At 38.0% G+C, this 21,912-nt stretch overlaps 2 protein-coding genes across 2 annotated transcripts; one reads left to right on the top strand and one right to left on the bottom strand.

The window, feature by feature from the left end:
* Positions 1-854: 854 nt before the first annotated feature.
* On the top strand, positions 855-1,961 carry LOC129927851 (uncharacterized). Its single transcript, XM_056039393.1, has one exon. It carries the CDS (start codon positions 855-857, stop codon positions 1,959-1,961), a length of 1,107 nt encoding a protein of 368 aa, XP_055895368.1.
* Positions 1,962-14,219: 12,258 nt separating this feature from the next.
* LOC106063890 (poly [ADP-ribose] polymerase tankyrase-1-like) lies at positions 14,220-17,228 on the bottom strand. Its single transcript, XM_056039391.1, has one exon. It carries the CDS (start codon positions 17,226-17,228, stop codon positions 14,220-14,222), a length of 3,009 nt encoding a protein of 1,002 aa, XP_055895366.1.
* Positions 17,229-21,912: the final 4,684 nt, after the last annotated feature.

The raw sequence follows: 21,912 nt of genomic DNA, 5'->3' as shown, positions 1-21,912 counted from the left end.
TGGAGACGTTACTTAATAAGATTATAATTGTCTCAACCATCATTAGATAATTGTATAAAATTAGTAAAAGTTTCAAACATGGTGTTTCTAGTATTGTAATTTTAATCACGGGAAATTGTAGCTGAACGGCTGCGGGAAATGTCGTGACCTTGGTAAAAAAAAAATATCCTCCACCCCATGATAATGACAGGTGATTGTCTGCAGTCGTATGAGTCGTGCCACTAGTGACTATTTTTACTAATACACAGAATTTTTCGCTATTAAATTCTATCGAGCACAAAAGCGAGACAATCCATGACAGAAAGTTATTGATTGACTTAATAGGGTAACCTCCTCTTTATTTTATAATGCATCCTTCAACTATAGCTAGACCCTATTTTGGGTAAATATAGATCACTAATTGATACATTCAGGAGAAATTATATTTAAAGATATTGAGACAAAGTTCATAATGTTGAGAGAAATCTAATTATTGTCTCTTTTAAATACTGTATTTTAAAAAACCATTAATCACGATGAATCCTCAGAGGGCGTTCATCATTTTTGTTTCATCAATTATATCATATAATGTATAGAGTTGATTAAGTTGTAGCTGTATATAGTGTAGTCTCTGTTTAACCTTCAAATTAAATATTCTCTATTTACCGTAATGACACTTTAAATCACCTTTTTACATTTTAAAGTAGAAACAATAATATACAAGTCATTCACCGTTTATAAAACAAAAAGTTATTCGATATCTTTCTGAAAGACAATTGCAAATAGTAGCATGCTGCAACAGAACACGACTGTTAAATTAACTGTTTGATGTTTCGTAGCTTAAAAACGCATCAATTTGTTCCCCCTGCGTTATCATGGTATCTCTAGAAGTTTCGACTGAGTTTAGAATGATAGTCAATGCATCAAGAGTGTCTAAAAACTTTTCTGGTGACACAGCTCTCCCTTCACCGGCGCAACTGAACGTTATAGTCAGTAATGAGTTACTAGGGGAAATAATGTTTGTTATCAAATTTGGATTCTTACTTCCCCTTTCATTTATTGGTGTCATTACCAATACCCTGAATATCGTTGTGTTCTACCAGCAAGGTTTTAAAGAAGGTTCGACAATTTCCATGACTGCCATCTCTGCTTGGAATCTCCTCAAATCCATTTGCGGCATTGTGGTCAAATTATATTATCCAATCGGATTTGCAAACCAGGTTCTTAGTGTAAATTGGTATAACATTACCATCCCATATATAGACTATACCTCTATATACGCTGGCTACGTGACCTTTGCCCTTGCCGCATTTTTATCGCTGGAGAGACTGTTATGCGTCTGGAAACCTTTCACTGCGAAGTCTTTGCTAACACCTTTAATAACTCTGTTATCTGTTATAACCATTTCTATTTTTACTTTCGGTGCCTACATCGTAGTCTACTTCATATATACCATTAAATTTGAATTTAGCCAGACTTTGAATACGAGTGTTGCCAAATTTACTTTAAGTCAGTTCTATTTTGAAAAATCTGGCATCGTCATGGTTTATTATCAAAGTATTGGCATACTGATTCCAACTGTCAGTTTCATTGTGATGTGTATTTGCTCAGTACTGACCGTAGTTCTGCTGAGGAAGTCTTCATCACATCTCCATCAAGATCATACAAGTAATAAAACAACTTCCAAACGAGAAAAGCAAGTGTCAAGGACATTACTGACCATCGTCAGCATCTACATCATCAACCTGTTTCCCAGATTTATTTTTTACATAGCCCAACTGGCGGAACCAGAATTTTACAATCTACGAAAATACAGCAATCTGTTTGTGATGGTGGCTCTGTTGCTCTTCGTCATAGACTTTTGCAATTCATCCAGTCACTTTTTTATATTTTTGAAAATGAGTTCAAGCTTCAGAGATCAATTTATGAAATGCATCGATGTTACAAATGTTCCATTGAAAAGACATTTTGTGTTAGACTAAACGGTTAGGGAAATGAGTTATTATAAAAGAAATTTAAAATAATGATTACAAAATATAAATTCTTTTTTTATATATATATATAGAAAGTATTTGGTCACATTAAATTTTAAAATCAATATTTATCTATTTTGAGCTTGTTTTGTTTACTTTGTAGAGTTTATATTTTTAATTGATACCCAGAGATCACGTGGTAAGGATGAAGTCAAAATTGTCGAGTGAAATTCTGAGGTGTGTTTCCCAGGATTCTTTCTTTCAGATCGAGTTAAGCCTTTCTTATTTATTGAGTGCTATCTAAAAAAAAAGCTGAGCTAAAAAATGCCGAAGTTATAATAGGGTAGTATCAGAATCAAGAATATCCTCTCTTTTGAAGTAACGTCTGTAATCTATAAGATAAGATAAGAGAAAGACACAAAAAGATATTTTTTGTTTCAAAGACCAGGAGAAAGGGTTATCTGTTGTGCTACTATAACTCTGGTGGTCCAAAGGGCGCTAAAGAGAGGGCGACTGTTGTGTCACCACATCTCTAGTGGTCCACAGGGCGCAGGAGAATGGGCGTCAATTGTGTTATTACATCAATACAGCTCTAGTGGTCCACAGGGCGCAGGAGAATGGGCGTCAATTGTGTTATTACATCAATACAGCTCTAGTTGTTCACAGGGCGCAGGATAATGGGCGTCAATTGTGTTATTACATCAATACAGCTCTAGTGGTCCACAGGGACCAGGAGAATGGGCGTCAACTGTGTTATTACATCAATACATCTCTAGTGGTCCACAGGGCGCAGGAGAATAGGCGTCAATTGTGTTATTACATCAATACAGCTCTAGTGGTCCACAATCCGCAAGAGAATAGGGATCAGGGAATAGGACTGCACATCGAAATAAAAGCAACTAATTTTTTTTAAAGAATAAAAACTTGTGGATTGAGAATAGTGGTATGTGTGTCCCAGTGGCTGAGAGATAAGCTGATTGTTTCCCTATCAAGAAGGCTCGAGTTCGAAATTCAAGCAGAATTGTAATAGATGAGCGCTAAAAGGCAGCACTGAAACCTTCTCCCGGACATCCCCCCCGCCCCTCCATTGGTCCACAAAAGAGATGGGACCAGGCGTACTGAGCACGCATAAAGATGCGCAATACAAAAGTAAAGTTTCTCTTTCAGACCATAAGGTCTATAGGGACAGATGATATTAAGGTCATCGGTTTCTGTGGCCAACGGTTAAAGAGCAGGGTGTCATGTGGCCAGCACAACGACCAACCGCTTTTCCTTTCTCCAACTACAGGGCAGATGATGTTAAGTCAATCTGCTTCTGTCTCCAACGATCAAAGTTCAAAATTCCAGGCTTCGCCGAGATTCGAATCCAGGACACCAGGTTTCGGATCCCAAGCGCTTAACCACTCCACCTCACCTCCCCTCCCCCCAATACAAAAGTAATTCAAAATAAAAATTAGACTTCTGTATAACAAAAAAAAAAGTTAAATTTACTTTGCATTATTGTGAGCTCAACATTAGAAGTTTAACTACTTTCCAACGTGGCATACATACTTGAGTTCAAAGATGACTACCTCCTAGTTTATAACCATAGACATAAATAAATATAGACTGGCCGTAGGAAATAACTTCATGTAACTTGAAAACATGTATATCTATTGTATTCGGATTTCCGAATTATGAAAAATTGCATGATCTTCATTCTTAGAGATTAAACAAAACACTAGTGAAAACATTTTAATACTTATATAGGTTATGGCTGAAATAGATATGAATACTTAACTTGTATACTGCTCATAAATGCTGTATAATAAAGTACACAAAATTGCAAGTCACCAATTTTCGTTTCATAAAACTCTTTAATCGGCCAGTCTATATTTATTTATGTCTATGGGTATAACACAAGTTATAGTAAAACCAAACGCAGAGATGACTGCGTAGAAGAGAGTACTAACAACTTTACCGTGTCTCAAAGCAGGTCATACAGAAACACAGGGCAGAGTAATTAGGGCAAAAAAAATAATTCCCAGAGGCATATCCTAGAACTCAATGTTGTTGACAAACGCTGAAAGCGCGGAAATCCGGATGAGTCAACACATAATGGCCAGGATGTTCCGCTTTATCAGAATCTGTCTACTTAGGTTGACATAGCCAAGTTGCAAAGCTAATACACCAACACCTGGCTTTGATACACAATTGGATAATTAAGGACACACAAATACTCGCCACAAGAAATTCACTTATTATATTATTATTATAGCTTTTATATAGCGCTACTTTCATGCTTATAGCATGCTCGGAGCGCTTTGGTCCAATCTCATTTTTTGACCAGTGGGGGGAGGGGGTATATAGGAGTTGGTTTTCCATGCCGAATTTAGGCGCTCAGTAAACGCAACTCTGCCCGAGTCGGGTGTCGAACCTCGAGCCCCCTTCTAGGTAGCCAAGACAAGCCAAGTTCAAGCGCACTTAGCCTCTCGACTACGATAGGCCTATTTTGATTGATAAAACGGTGGGTTTTAATCGCCCAGATCTGTTGTTTATTGACAAAAAAAAAAAAACCGCTACCACCTTTGACATCGCACTACCTCTATCACATAATATAAGGAAAACTGAAATGGAAATATATAGAAAATATGGGAACCTAAGCTTGGAGATTTAGCGGTTATGGAAGTTATCTAAGATTACAATATACCCGATTGTTATATCAACTGAGGGGGTAATGACAATTGACCTTACAGTTAAATTCAAGGCCCTAAACATTCCTAAGAAGATTCTTGTTGCCTGTCAAAGAACGGTACTTCTGCAGACCTGCCACACCACCAGAAAATTTCTCAGTGGACACCGTTTCTCAATTGGTTTAAAGGTTCTGATTTCTTTTCGGGACATACATACATACATACATACTCCTTACATTGTGCTTTACATATCAGATAATAATAATGAAAAGAATACTACAAGATTCTCAGATTAAAGAAAGCTGAACTGTAGAAACGTGTATCAAATTCAAGCACTATTTTTCATTGCGGATTGTCACATTTACAGCAAACCTTTTTGTTTACACTTGATTTTTTGTTTTGAAAGTTTCCGTTTCCATTCTCCAAGCAATAAAATGCAATAAGAGAGAAAAAGAAGAGAAAGCGATACGAAGCAATACAATGTAATGGAGCCTAAAAAATGTTTAGAAACACAAACGAGGAGGATTGGAGAGATTTTAAAATTGACTATAAACAACAATGTCAAGGACGCTTTATTTAAAGATCACTGCTGCCACAGCTCTATAAAGAATAGCTATGTGCACGAAAAAACGTTTTGTTTCATTATTTATTTCGACTGTACTCTGTACATCAGATACGCAAACAAGTAAAATGAAATATACAAATCCTTTAAAATAATGTTATAATTATGTCTATATATACAGATGTAAGGATAAGATCATTTGACTGCTGATTATATAGACAGGGCAAATATCCGTAAAGGGGGATAACCTTCGATGAAGTCCAGTAGGGAATCGGCGCCCTAGGCGCCATTATCCCGTTGATGGTTAGAAAGGCTTTTATCCAACCACCAGGCCTGGACATGGGGCTCTTCACCCCTGTCCTGTCTGAGGGCACCCAACGGTAGGCGGCCATATCGGCTGACTGGGCCAGACCGGGCCGTGCCGTGTACACAGCGCACCGTCCCCGCTCTCCTACCACTCGCTATAAGTGGTCGAGAACAGTGCTAACTGCGGGGAGCTTGTCTCATATTCCTATACTGTAACCGCCACAGTTCCGTGCGAAGGTCGCCACTCCAGGCTCCTGGTACTGATGACGACCCCCTTGTGGAACGGCGTGACGGACTCTTTGGACTGGGTTGCAGGTTACTTGTTCCATCCCCACCCCGAGTGAGATAAAAAAAAAAAAAAAGCTCACCCAGGGAGACCTGCTAGGTGGCCTGGTTCGCTACTCGTTCTTTGCCTATCCAGTTCCACCCCTGGACGTTTCCACCGGAGGGCCACGCTGAGGCGACGGGTAGCTGGAATTTCCTCCGGATAACCATATGCCAAGGGCAATGCTTATTGGTGAGCTGAAAGGTGGTCGCGCCACAACGTTGTCCACCGGAAACGCTTTAAAGACCTGCTTAGGCGCCAGATTGATTTAACTGACATAGTAGTGAGCACCTGGCAGCAGGCGTCTTAGTTACGAGACAGCTGGAGATTTATTTCGAAGGCCTCTGGATACGCCTTTAAGAACGAAAGGAAATATACAGCCGGAGACGGTGAAAGGAGCACCTAAGCCGACTACTGTCGCCTTCAGACAACGGTTATGTCAATGATAGATGTAGCAAAATGTGTAGGACTGTCAATCCGCATGAAATACTGTATTCGGATCAAGTTGAAACTTTAAACAATTATTTATTGTACCAAACAAAACATGAGTCAATTAACCATTGGTAATTAGTAATTTTGTTTAAAGGAAATAACTTCTACATTATTGAGATATATAGTTGTGGGTGTGGTATCTGGTTGGCATTGGTCTCGCTTTTAAATTTTTTAAAAATTTATTTATTTATTTATTTTTATTTTGCTTGTTTGGTAATGTAAAGATGAATAAAACACAATTTCTTGTTGTAAGGACGAATCAAGAGCTTTTGGGCAGGGCTGGGGCTATCACCCTCAAGACACTAACAGAGAAAAGGCTTTAATCTTTGAAACTAAACTAACACATAAAGTATGGCATATATTGTAAGTAAACTAAGGGTTGAACGGTTGAAATACAAGTGTTTTTTAATAAATCTTATCAAATTTAATGTTAAAATGTAAAAATAAAACCTGCAGCTCTGAGTAACTCATCAGATTTTACTTTGAGAACAAACATTGAGAATGTGACAAAAATCTCAAAAGCCTAGCATGACCCTTCAGCTCACAGATCAAATCAGTTTTTAGATTGACCATAAACTTCTATAACTAGACTTATAAATTATGTACTTGCTCTCTGACCAGATAAAATACAAAGACACAAACATAAAAACACCTTTATTATCATCTGCAGACTGGGATAATGTATCATAGGTACCCAATCATCCTTAGTGTCTTTAAAGGGAAACTCCGATGGTTTTTCAAATTTGAGTTATTGACATATTTAAATTCTAAGTAAAAACAAACATTTATATTTAATAAATTAGTCAGTAAATTCTTGACATCTTAAACAAAAAAAAAAAAACGGGGTTCTTTGAGATTTTGTTTTTAGATTAGGCATACGTCACTTCCCTCAACAATACTGAAAGGTCAAACTAGATTTGACCAATCGTATCGCTTCATTCTTAAAGTAACTGTTAGGCTGTTATAGGCTTAGTGACGGCCTAGTCATGCGCGATGGTACACTTATATATAGATAGATTTAAAGGCATTAGGATAACCAACTCGAGAAAAAACATTTTCATCTAAGCCCCTCCCTGTCCCAAGAAGTAAAAAGATTGCAGGTCTGATTGATTTGAACAAACTGGTCAGTGTAAGGCTAGTCTAGACTACGTGTAGTCGGTCATGACAAGACAACCAAGCGATAGTGTTTGTTGTGTGTTGACTGGTCAGGCGAGAAGATACACTCTGCCGTGGTTAGTCAAGCATGTAAATCTCCTTTAACACGCATTTTTTTCTTTGCTTACAAGATCTAGATCTAACTGCTTAGACCAGCGGTTCTCAACATTTTATACTCGGCGACCCCTTTTTACAATCTCCCACTCTGCCGCAACCCCCCCCCCCCGCACACACACACACCTATAGAACAATAGACAATAACAATCCACTTTTTCGATGGTCTTTGGCGACCCCTGGCAAATCATCAATCGACCCGATCCACAGGTTGAGAACCCCTGGCTTAGACGAAGATATATTTGTTTTACGAGAATGTAAACGTTACTGTAATGGTTTTCCGTTATACGGTAAGTCAATAGATTAAATTAATAGGCATGCGTGACGTCACATAGAAACCCGATGAAAGTCTGACCGTTTTGGATGCGCAGGGACATTACGTCAGAAAAATATCAAGTTATTATTGCAAATAAAAACAAAATAATAATAGATTCATTATCTGTAGATCAAAACAATTATATCAAAAATTGTCAAAACCATCGGAGTTTCCCTTTAAAGAATGAAATGAATGAAACGGGTTAATTAAATCAGGCTGGAAAACTAATGACTGAGCAGAGTTTAAGTCTCCGATTAACATTCACGACTACCTGAACACAGGGACACGCGTAGGGCGTAATTATCTTCTCTTTTGAAGGAACGTCTGTAATTTATAAGATAAGGTATCCTAACGGTTCTTGCATGAGATAGATTTGATACATTTATTCTTGCATGAGATTAATTTGTTAAATTTATCTTGCATGTGAAATATTTGATATATTTATCTAGCATGAGATAGGTTTGATAAATGTATCCTTTCATGAGATACATTTGATAAATTTATCTTGCATGAGATATATTTGATAAATGTATCCTTGGATGGGATAAATTTATCTTGCATGTGATAGGTTTGATAAATGTATTCTTGCATGAGAAAGATTTGATGAATGTATCCTTGCACGAGCTACATTTGATAGATTTATCAACTCCATGAGTTGACTGAACTGGTATACATATTGTTGGTTAGGCACTTTCTTATCTTAGCGACGCAGAATAGTTGACGGACTTTTAACGCAACATTTAGCAACGCCGCAATAGTGTGGGGTTTTTAGTTTTTTCATTCTATTCAGTTGGCATTAGGACTTGAAGGTAACAACATGGATTGTTGATAGAGACACCTTGATTTACTAATGTCTTCATCTGTTTTGGTGATGGTTTTGTCTTTGCTAGGAACTTGCATTAGTAGGCCCTAATTAGTAATTGTCTAAGTCAGATATACATTTACAGCATCAAGGCAACCATTACAATATATAGAAAGTTGGTCGCGTCACTGCTGTCTACCTTAATGTAAAAAAAATGCAATTACTGGATGAAAAATATATATCATAAGTATATAGTATTAGAAATAATTTGTCTTATTTATCTTGACAGTATCCATTAGAGAATGAGTTAGTGCTTCTTTGTTCTTTTCTGAATCCATTAACCTTCTCTTCAAGTCGCTGTTTGAGTTCAGTTAAAATTAACAGAACTCGCTGTTTAACGCTACAGGTATCACGATTCAACGTGGGGCACTTGTATAATTATTCGCAGCTTCAGTAGTATTCAAAAAGTAATTGCTCTGACTATAGTTTAAATCTATATTTAGCTTGGTCACGTGAATGAAACGGCAGACGTTATTATTCCAAGTCTAATGCCAGAGCACTGAGATTCCAAAATGAACAACTGAACTCTCGCGAAATTACAGACCACCAGCAGCATCTAAAACGCCAAGTCACGTGACTTCATTGATTGATGCTAATAGATATGGTTCATCTGTATCATTAATGCGAAATCATCAAATTAAAAAAAAAATTCTATCAATCGATATAAAGATTAATTTACACGTATATAGTTCCAACATTTGTTGAATATTAATGTCCTTGTACTGAACATTTTGGTGCATTGATTAAACGACCTTGACATACATGTCTCAGCCAGTGACAGCCATGTCGTCTGCTTCTCTTTATTCAACAGAAGATGTGGGAGTTAACTACTCCATGACATCGAAACTGCCGAAGACTGTGATCGTCGAGGACCTCCTTGTTCAGATAAGCTTCTACGTTAAATTTGGAGTTCTGCTACCTCTCTCTCTTCTAGGGCTAGTCACCAATGTTCTCAACCTTGTGGTATTCTTTAGCAGGGGATTCAAGGAAGGGCCAACAATTTCTATGACTGTCATCTCCTTTTGGAATCTGTTCAAGTGCGTTTGTGGCATTGTCGCAAGGATGTCTTACCCAATCGGATTGCTAGACAAGGCTCTCGGGGTCACGTGGGAGAACGTCACATTGCCTTATATGGAGTACTCCACCATTTTTGCCAGCTACGTGACCTTTGCGCTGGCCGCTTTTGTGTCTATCGAGAGATTTATATGCGTGTGGAAACCCCTGGCAGCCAAATCTGTTTTAACTCCAACAATAGACTTACTATCTGTCCTCCTTATTTCGGCGTTAACGTATGGAGCGTACTGTGTCATGTATTTTATATACGCCATTAGATTTGAGTATAGCCAGACTTTTAACACGATTGTGGCCAAAGTTATTTTCAGTGACCTTTATTACCAACACTCTGGCGTAGTTATGGTCTATTATCAAAGTGTAGCAATAGCTCTCCCCCTTATAAGTTTTATTATCCTGTGCATTTTTTCCCTCGGCACCGCCATCTTTCTAAAGAAATCTTCAGAATTTCTGCAAAAAGATTTTTCAAATAGCTCTTACATTTTGAAAGTTAGCAGACGAGAAAAGCAGGTGTCGAAAACATTGTTAAGTATTATCCTGATTTACATAATTAACCTATTTCCTAGATTTGTGTTTTACATTGTCCAGTTGGTCGAGCCTGAGTTTTACTTATTAAGAAAGTATAACAATTTGTTTAAGGCGATTGCTTTGTGCATTTTTATCTTAGATTACTTTAACTCGTCAATACATTTCTTCGTGTATTTGAGAGTAAGTTCATCTTTCAGGGAATATTTTATGTAGCGGTTAATTGTTTTGATATAGAGCTGAGTGTTAACTGTTGTCATTCAAAGAGGTAGCACGACCCTAAGACAAGAAGAGATATCAGACTATCTCATTCATCATCAATAGTAACAACTTCAGCGGCAAGAACTATATGTCCTCCTTATTTCGGTGTTGACATATGGAGCGTACTGTGTCATGTATTTTATGTACGCCATTAAATTTGAGTATAGCCAGACTTTTAACACGATTGTGGCCAAATTTATTTTTAGTGACCTTTATTACCAACACTCTGGCGTAGTTATCAGCAACATCGACAACAACAGCATCAACAAAAGTATTTAACGACAAAACAACAACAACATAAGCATAATTAGCAACAATAATAATGTCGTGTAACAGAGTTATTTTCTATGTGTGTCAGCAAGTTATGTCCCTTGTACATCTATTATTATATGCAAAACGAATGAATATTCAGTCTCTGTCACTGCCAGGGTCGAGCTTCATTAGAGAGAAACAAAATTCATTGTAGTCTCCCTTTAAAAGAGTTCACTGAGAAATTTTCTGGTGGTATGGCAGCTCTGAAGCAGTGCCGCCCTCTGACAGGCAACGAGAATCTTCTTAGGGACGTCAAGAGCCTTGAAAGTGTCTGTGAGGTCAGGTGTTAAAATCCCCTCAGTCGATATAACAACAGGATATATTGTTATTTTAGACAACTTCCTTAAAAGCTTCATCTCTAAGCTTAGGTTCTCATATTTTCTATATATTTCCATTTCAGTTTTCCTTATATTATGGGATAGAGGTAGTGCGATGTCAAAGATGTTAGCGGTTTTTTCTTTTTTTTTTTTAATCAATAAACAGCAGATCAGGGTGATTAAAATCTACAGTTTTATCAGTCAAAATAGGCTTATACCGGTAGTATTATTATAATACTTCAAGAATCAGTCATGTCTATGTGTTCTTTTGCCGTGATCTTGTTAAATAAAGCCAAGAGGTCATGCTTGTAGTATTATTTTACAACAAACAAGGAATTAACAAAAAAAAACTAAAAAATAACAAGAAAATAACAATAACAACAACGTCAGCAATAACTTCAATCTACAACATTAACCATAACCACAGCTTTATTGTTAGGGAGTGTTTGTGTGTGTTTCTATTGTTAGTTTAGCGATTGGTTGTGAATGATGCAACGTAGGTGGCATTGTCGTCATTGGGTCTTAGCTAGGGGAGACGACTCCAGAACCTGAGATAAAAAGGTTGTGTTATTGTAGTGAGTTTGATTTTGTTAAAAAATATTATTACTAAAGTCTAGTACATTTATTTTATCTCATTTCAACTTGATTTTGTTTATATTCTAATAAAAATGTCTATTTAGTTTTATAATAATAATAATAATAATCTTTACTGTCCGTATGGAAATTTGTCTTACAATGTGTGCATTACACCAAACAAAAAACATTATAACTATAAGAAACCAAAGTGTACATTCACACCAGACTCGCCCATAATTTACATGTGACAAAATTTATACCAGATTTTGTTCACAAATGGAAGTTATTGAAGTTATTTCAAGTTGTATTAGTTTAGGTATTTTACGCCCACAGCGGTTTAGTTGTCTACCAGCAGTTTGGTGCTACAAGTCAACGGCCGTCAGCAGCATTAATCACCATGCAAACTAACAACAATAACATCAGCAATAATGTCAACAACAAGATGAGCAGCATTAGCCAAAACAAAGACTTAAGAAAATAAATATAACATCAGCTTATTCAATAACGAAGAAAGAAAAAAAACATTAACAATATATCAATATCAACATAACAAACTTTATTCATCAACAATGATCAACAACAAAAATATCAACAACAACGAAATATAATAAAACAGCAACAAATGCTTATTATTTCCGATATCACCCAGTTATTTTTATATTTATCTTATTTCTGGATACAATTGGATGTACTTATTCAAGTTTATCTCAACGTTATTATGTTCTTCCTCTATTTTTAGATTGTTTATTGGCTGTTTTATATTCCAATCAAAATAGACTATTCGAATTATAAGAAAATCTCAAATTAAATGACTCGTTCAAGCATTTAGAGTGTGTAAAATTGATCCAGTCGGCTAAAAATATATCATGACAAAATTGGCAATGAGTGTTTATGGTCACATTAAATCAGTCAGTTTACATTTTAGAAACCTCCGTGTTCAGCGTGATTCTATTAATAGAAATGACGTAGACGACAAAACTTCTGCCCCTTCAGAACGAGGTTGACATTTCAATAATAAAGTATATCATAGCCTTAATGTGAGCGTGTGCAAATATATTGCACGCCTTTCTAACCCAAATTAACACATTTGGTCAGATTTTCGATTGGCAGTGTAATGTTATAATTCAATTAACACAAAACAATTCATTCTATAAACAATATTTTGCTGAAGTGTTATTTGGAATTGTTCCTTTAATTCCGCTCAAGGTATAATCTAAAAATGTTATAGTTTTTGTCTAACTAATAAATTTGCCTGTTTGAAAGTCTACATTTTAAAGTAAGCTCCCCTTATAAGCACTGTGTTGGCCCCAACTGTTAGAACTCCCCGTTAAAGTCCCAGCAGACGACACGAATAAACCAGAGCTACTGCTGACTTCAATACAATGCTTATTTAGTGAGCACTCTACTTTATGGTAGTCAGTGCTGGTAAACTTATATGTATTAAGAGCATAGATTAAACAGTTTTCACTTGAGATCTCCAGGAGGAATCGTGTCTCAAATCAAGAAGTTTTGACATTGGTTACTACGCTCTTTGGACAGCGAGAAGACTACGTCGGCTACACAAACAAAGCTTATTGATCGTGGGTTCGAATATCGTCATATGCACTTCACTAGGTTCCTCTTTTTAAGTTTTCGAATGTTGCAACTATAAGATTTACGACAGAAAAGCAAACCATGCGCTTAAGCGCTTTCTTATAAAGTATTACTGTGCGGTATAGAAATATCTAGAGCTGGCTTGGGCTGACATTCTGTGTAGATTGGAAATATCTATTTTTGGATTTTAAATTCTTTTACCTAATTAACATCTAGTAGTAATGTCTAAAAATTTATTTTACATACATTTTATATTTATTTAAAAAAAAATATTGAAAATTCTTCTCGACCAAAAACAAAACAACAAATCTGGAAGATCTTTATATCTAATTATATGTATACTAACCAAATATTATTCACGGCCTGCGAGCCTTAGTTGGGGTATTAGTGATATAGTGGATTGTATTTAGGCCTATGTCTAAAATAGCGAATGCTCCCATCGTATTGTTATTTTGCCTTGAATATAAAAGTAGAGTATGAAAATAGGTTTAGCCGTTTAGCCCACATATTCATACGATCAAATATAAATACTCTGAAAACGGGTTTACCCCATTTGTTAAAAAGTTTCTTTAATAGAGATAAATTTAGGTATTTTCTTTTATTTTTAGGGCCTTTATCGTGGGGGGCAGGGGCATTAAAACATACCCTACGGTCTCCGCTATGATCTAAGGAACATGTTGAGTTTGATCAAGATTGGTCTAACAGTTTTTATATTATATATTCATACATACGCCTTACATTGTACTTTATAGTATAGATATATACACTAATGTCTGAGATTCAACAACAGCATGCAGGGATTATTATATCACGTTAGTTCCTTTATCTCATTGCTGGATTCATCTTCATCTTCATTTAAATAGTCATCTTCTTCATCAGAACTGAAAGTGTCTGTAGACAGAGCAGGGACAGCGTTGCCTGCAGGTGGAACACTGCTCTCGTTGTCTGTAGGCAGAGCACCGGAAGCACTGTCACGATTAATCAAGCGTGACTCTTCCTCCAAGGCGACGCTCACGTTCCAATCCCCATCGCTGTCGTCTGACGAGCTTTCACCTCCATAGCTGTTGTGAAATTCAAGAAACTGTATATCTTTACTCAAAAATTCAGAACGGAACTGTCTGGCGCCAACTTGTTTTTTTGTAAGCTCATAACAAAAGAGACTGCTGTCGTCTTCATTGCCATCCTCGTCCAGACTTTCTTCTGCTGCCACTTTTTTAAACAGAAGATATTCTTGTAAAATAGGAGGCAGACGTAAGTGTTTCACTTTGTCTGCTCTGTCTGGACCAGAACCGACGGAAGCGGAAACACGGACGAAGCTTAAAAACTCCAGTCTCGGGGGTTGTGATGAGTGTTCCTTTAAAAATTCATTAATTCTAAAATCTAGATGGTCTAGAATAGTTTTATTCCGAGATAAGATTGCAAGGTCTGACTGAGTTAGGTACCAGTTCTCAATCAAATATTTGGCTAACTGGAGTTGATCTGTCATTAAACAAACACTCAAAGGGGAAATAGTTTTTACTGGCCATTCCATTAGATTTCTTCGTAAAATAATGTCCGTTGGTCCAAGCCCTGAAGCAATAAGTTGTTGGACCAACTGGACATTACCCATTGCAATAATACGATGTAGAACCTCAGGCAAAACAAGCTTTGCATTGGCTCCATGTTTTAATAATTCTGACGCCAAATGTTGACTCCCCCAATCAGGATACCATTTGTTTAGTAATATAGACAAGGCTGTCTTTGGGTGTTGTTGCTTGGTGTTGATGATATTGACATCAGCGTTAGCTTTCAGCAACGAGGACATCTCGAAATTGAGGTTGTCCGCCGCCAGCATCAGCGCAGTCATGCCATCGTGGTTGGTGTGGTTGACATCAGAGCCGGCCTCTATTAGCGAGTCTACACAGACTTGTAGACAGGTCTTGACATTTTTTACTGCGTGTAACAGAGCGGTGTTCCCCTTTGAGTCTTCTAAGTTAACATTTGCCTTATGCTTTATTAAAATCTTGAGGGTCTCAATGTTGTGAATAGATTCGTGCAATGGCGAGAGACCTTCCTTGTTTTGTAAGTTAATATTAGCTCCATGGCTAAGAAGAATCGTTAGTTTTTCTTGATCATTAAATATAACTGCAGTATACAGAGCAGATTCACCTTTGGAATTACGCTGATTGATATTTGATCCTTCTTTAAGTAAAAATATCATAACATCCTTAGGACATGATTTATTTACCGAGGCTATTAAAGCTGTGTTCCCCTTATCGTCTGAAGCATCCAAATGAGCGCCATGTTTTAAAAACAGGCGAATAATCTGTTTTAATTTATCTACTACTTGATCCTCTGTTGGCTGCTCCTGAAACGCACAGTAGTTGATATCAAAAATATACTTTCCAGAACACACATTGATAATAGATGTTGTGTTTGATTTCATATTTACATCGGCGCCATTTTTCAACAAATACCGCATCACGTCTAGATGCACCGCGTTCATTAACGGTGTTTTATTTTTATGTACCATGTTGACGTCTGCTCCAGCCTCCAGCAACAAACTTAAGACCCTAATGTCTCCAGTCCTTATAGCTTTAAAAAACAGATCCGGTTCATTTTGTATGTATGCTTCTACCTTCTCTTTACACCCTTCCAATAGAAACTCTAAAGTTCTGCAGTTGCAAGTCTCAACTGCTTGTTCCAAAGCGAGGCTCTCATCTAGCTCAGCTCCGTGGTATAACAAAACCATTGCGCTTCCAATTTTGGCTTGCTTTAATGCAACATCCAGCGCTGAGCCTGGGTACTGAATGTAACCGTTGGGAAGTATTTGGTTAATATAGGCTCCATGGACTGCGAATAGTGGTATCAAATGAGCAGCGTCTTTCACCACTAGATTGACGACTGTGTTGTGAGACATGTCTGCTCCGTTCTTACACAGAATCTCAGCCAGGTCATGATTTTTTATGTCAACTGCTATGTCCAGGGGGGACTTGCCACAGTCTGAACATTGGTTCACACTTACACCTGAACGACAAAGTCGTCTGACAAACTCAAGCAAGTCAGGCGTGACACGGTTATTTTGTTGGCCCTTGATACAATTTAAAACAACGCACAGAATGTTAGGTCTAATATTTATAATTTCTGTATCCTCATAAAGATTGTAACGCAAGAGGGCATTGCAAGACTCATAATCTCCAGTTATTGATTGGTTGATGAGAGGGTGCCTTTCCAACACAAAGGAATGATACAACAATTCCAAAATGGGGCCTATTCCTAAACGGTTGGCAACTTGAAGAGCGTTTTCACCGGAAGTGTTAACCACCGTTTTGGGGCAAGCCCCGGAAGTGATCAGCAAACTGGATTTGACTAGATTGAAAGACTGAATAGCGGCCATTAAAGCTGTGTCTCCATTCTTGTCCTGACGATCTAAATTAATGCCATGGTGAGAAAGTAAAATTTTAATCACTTCTTTTGACTCGGCTAGGATGATTGCAGTGTCGCCATTGTTGTTAGCAGCATTGACGTCTGCTCCCTGTTTCAACAAAAAGTTGATCGCGCCTGGAATATTTTTGGTTGAGCAAATTAAAAGGGGCGTGTTTCCGTTGTCGTCCCGGACTTCTAGCCTGGCGCCATCTTGGAGCAGGTACTGAATCAAAAGTTCATGACCCAGACGACAAGCTTGTAAGACGCTCCAGTTAAGGGCGTGGTTAGAAAATGACGTCAGCTTGTATTCGGTTAACATAAAAATCTGGTGTATGTCCTCATTAGATTTGGAGGTGATCGCACTAAACAGTAAACTGTCATTGACACCTAGGACTAGTCTTTCATCCGACATGTTGTCTTTCACACCAGTAATAGGTCTTCACGCCAGTAAAAGGTCTTCACGCCAGTAATAGGTCTTCACGCCAGTAAAAGGTCTTCACGCCAGTAATAGGTCTTCACGCCAGTATTGGTCTTTCACACCTGTAATAAGTATTTCCCCTGACATGCTTTTACATCAGTGACAGGTATTTCACCTGCTACATCAGTGACAGGCATTTCACCTCGCCTGTGACAGGTCTTTCATACCTGTAGTAGGTCTTTTATGTGACAGGCCTTTCACACCTGTAGTAGGTCTTTTAAAAGTGACAGGCCTTTCACAACTTGTCGACTTCAAATCTTTCAATCGGCATGCTCTAATTTACACCGCTGAGAGGTCTCCCCATCCGAAAGGCTGTCATCAGTAGTATCCAACAGGGAAATGCCAGCATCACCATCTTCTTGCATACCTGCACATAAATAGAAATCAAACAAATGAGATGACGTGCTTCAGCATTGCTGCTTGAACTAGATGTAAAGTGACTATAGAGCTACATCTCTCAACTAGAAAGTCGACACGTCTTCACAATGTACTCCTATGAAAATGTGGGACGAAGAAACTTTGTTTCGTTTGTGTAGTAACGTAGAGTACACTTTTTAAGTACACTTGATAAAAAGTAAAGTTCCCCTTTCAGACCTTGTGGTCTATAGGGCAGATGATGTAAAGGTCATCTAATTGTGGCCTACGGATAACGAGGGTGTCATGTGGCCAGCACAACGTCCAACCGCCTTTACGTTTCCCCAACTAATGTCAGGTACCCATTAGAGCTAGGTGGACTCAGAGGCGCCCAAATAGATTCCGAAATTTAAAAATCCCAGTCTTCACCAGGATTCGAACCCCGGTCTCCGGTTTGGAAGCCAAGCGCTTTACTGCTCAGCCATCGCGCCTTGATATCTATAGGAAAAAAGGTCATCTGTTTCTACGACCGTCGGTTATCGATGATGTCATGTGGGCCAGCATAACGACCAACCGCATTTACTAACTAATGTTAGGTACCCTTCAGAGCTGGGTAGACTCAGGGGCGTCCTAAAAATCCCGAAATTCAAAATCCCAGTCTTCACCGAGATTCGAACCCAAGACCCCTTCAATTTTGGAAGCCAAGCTCTTCTCAATCATCCAACAGGACATTGTGTAGAATCTTATGAAATTATTATTATAATTATTTTATTTAAATCTTTTTTTTTTTAAATACTAAATACACGGAGTACATTGCACTGAGATCTCTTTATCCAGATATCTCTTCCATTAATTTTAATGTAGATCATCGAGTTGGAATCGTTGTTTCCCGGTGGGTATATTTCTATTCAGTGTCAGAAACAAACATTGTCTCAATAGCACCTGGCACTTTCACGCTTGAATGGTTATGTATGCGTGTTTCACAAGTTGTTGGCGGTAATGTTGGTGTTGTTGATGATAGTAATGTTGTATATCCCGTTGATGCTGTTGTTTGAAATAGTTTAATAATGTTGGTGGTATTGGTATTGTTGATAGTTTTGATGCTGTTTTAATGTTGTTGTTGGTGTTGATGTTTTTGATAGTTTTGGTGTTTTGTTTTATGGTGTAGATGTCGTTGAAAGTTTTGATGTTGTTGATAGTATTGATGTTGATACTATTATTGGTGTGGTTGTTTTTTACTTTTTATGGTGTTGATATCTAGTTTTGATGTTGTTTATGAAGTTGATGTTGTTTATGATGTTGATGTTGTTGAAAGATGTTGTTGATAAAGTAGCTGTGTAGGTGCAGCTGTAGAGGTAGCTGTGTGGATGCAGCTGTGGAAGTAGCTGTGTGGGTGCAGCTGTGGAGGTAGCTGTGTAGGTGCAGCTGTGGAGGTAGCTGTGTGGGTGCAGCTGAGGAGGTAGCTGTGTAAGTGCAACTGTGGAGGTAGCTGTGTAAGTGCAACTGTGGAGGTAGCTGTGGAGGTGCAGCTGTGGAGGTAGCTGTGTGGGTGCAGCTGTGGAGGTAGCTGTGTGGGTGCAGCTGTGTGGGTAGCTGTGTGGGTGCAGCTGTGGAGGTAGCTGTGGAGGTGCAGCTGTGGAGGTAGCTGTGTAGGTGCAGATGTGGAGGTAGCTGTGTGGGTGCAGCTGTGGAGGTAGCTGTGTGGGTGCAGAATATTTGTTTTTAATGAATATACCGGCTAGCTAGACATGTCGCTGGAAAGAGGAAAGGGAGCAAATGACTTTAGCTGCCAGGGGCATCAGACATACTTAAACCGGCCTCGTGTATTATTTCTGTGTAAGATGTTAACGAAATAGATGCCCCTCATTAATTTAAATGTCAAGTAGCTAAAGTAAACATTTGCATTAAATTCGTCATCTTTAAAAAAAAAATAGAACCGCACTGACCTATATAAACACAAAAACCACACATGTAGCCATAGTGTGGTCGATCCTCTATATCTTCCTATATCATAAAGTACAGACGTTACTTCGAAAAGGAATATGATTACCTCCTACGCATCCTGCACCTAGTCATGCACGTTAACCAATGACTTCAATTCTGCCAAGTCATTGGTTAGTTTAAATGACCCTCCGCCCCTCTATTCTTCGCTTTTTTTTTGATAACTGCCAGGAAGCTTATCTTGATTTCCTTGACTCCTACTTTTTCATTCACCGTTCTAGTCAATGAATCCAATCAATGTGTACAGGCTTTCAGTTATGTACGTTTCAGGGACGGACTGTGTGTCAAAATCGGCCTTGGCATTACATAATGTTCCGGCCTCATATATTGCTGTGTTAACACGCTTCTTCTTAAATCCATGTTGGTGTTGAGGGCTAATCTAATCTGACTTCGACTATGTATCAATTATTACTTAACATTAGCCACAGAACATTACAAAATAGATATACTTGATAACAACATTCAGTTCTATAAAATGAGACTTTATTAACCACTGGGAAATCCGTCCAGTCTTCCTAAAACGTCGCTATATCTAACTATTCAACTACTATTCAAAACACAACCTGCTTCTAACATAACGCCATGTTGGTCTCCGTGTTCGCCTAAGTCTACTACGTCATTAGTCTGTCTTACTACGTCATTACTTTTACCGTCGCTAAAACTATACACAATATATTTAACTAACAAAACTAACCTACTCTCTAAACTAGTACATTACAATATATTTATCTAACAAAACTAACCTACTCTCTAAACTAGTACATTACAATATATTTATCTAACAAAACTAACCTACTCTCTAAACTAGTACATTACATTGGGTATCATATTGCGTCGAACTTGACCAACTGAACTTGTTACGTGTCAATTTTGGTAATAGAGGATTTATTCCGATTTATAGACTACTGTAGACTATACTAGCTCATAATATCGAGAAATGTATAAGCTCGGGGTCTCATTAGAGATTTAGCCTCGTATGTTCACGTCAAGACTTCTGTATAGCTACATAAAAAAGCCATTTGCTGTACGTTAATGTCTGAGTGTGTATCAAGTATTTCAACTCACCAGAAAGACGGGAATGTAAGCATTTAAAACAAGAGAGATTTTGTTTCTTTCTTTTTTCCTTCCCTTTAAGATCTTATTGGCGTAGGCGTAGGCCTGAAGTGGGTCAAGTTGTCTGTTACCGAGATCTTCATGATTATACCCCAAGGCATTTTTTTTCTTCCTTACCAGGAATTTTAATTGTGGTAAAGTGCTGGCTTCCGAACCAGTGAATCCCGGGTTCGAATCCTGGTACAGACTGGGGTTTTTAAATTTCGGGGTCTTTAGAGCGCCTCTGAGTCCATCCAGTTCTAATGTGTGCCTGTCATTAGTTGGGGAAAAGTAAAGGCGGTTGGTCGTTGTTCTGGCCACATGACACCCTCGTTAACTGTAGGCCACAGAAACAGATGACCTTATAGAACACAACGGCTGAAAGGAAAACTTGAACTTTAGAAAGACGGTACAAGGCGCTAAAGACGACTCAATTATTACGTAAAATGCGGCTAGTATTTGACAGTCAAGTCTGAAAAAAATCTTTTCGGAAAGGTACAGCGAGTGCCAGGCACATTATGGTTCATTCAACGTAGTCCATGGGGGGGGGGGGGGGGGTCACACCGGCCCATTTAGATACCGGTGTGACCAAATAGCCAATCCGCCCCTGATAGATTTACAGTTAGATCCAGGGCTAAATTTGTGATACCTCCGTCCAGGGCGCCTCCGCATTAAATAAAAAAAAAAAGATTATTTTTTTTAACAATATATGCATATTCGATTTAAACAAAATAAAAGAAATAATATTTAATACATAAGCAGTCTAGATCTTTCTTCACAAATGACAGGCCTTTGTTTAGAATTATTAATATTATTTATTGATTGCATTTATAGTGAAGCTTGAAAAGGGTAGAGACCTTCGCAGAAATCCTGACCATGGCACCCCCTCCCAATATTATAATACGGCGCTGGTTAGATCAAGTATCTTTTTTTGTTTTAAAAAATATTTCTCTTGGTATACTACATGTGATCACGAGTCTGTAGTACTGAAACATTAGTGTACCACGGAGGTAGAGAGAGATAAGATTGGTCATGGGTGTTGAAATCAGTGAACACCTCTTTTTTTGTTTTCCATGTCTACATTCAGGTCTCTAGCCCACTACTCGCTGTATACAAGTGTTGTTGAAGTTTCACATACTTTGGAAAAATGTATCTGTGACTATAGAAGCAC

The sequence above is a fragment of the Biomphalaria glabrata genome, chromosome 8 (genome assembly GCF_947242115.1).
Source record: "Biomphalaria glabrata chromosome 8, xgBioGlab47.1, whole genome shotgun sequence".
In the NCBI taxonomy this organism is placed as follows: Eukaryota; Metazoa; Mollusca; class Gastropoda; family Planorbidae; genus Biomphalaria; species Biomphalaria glabrata.
Note: the sequence above shows the minus strand (reverse complement) of the source record. Positions and strands in the feature narration are given on the sequence as shown.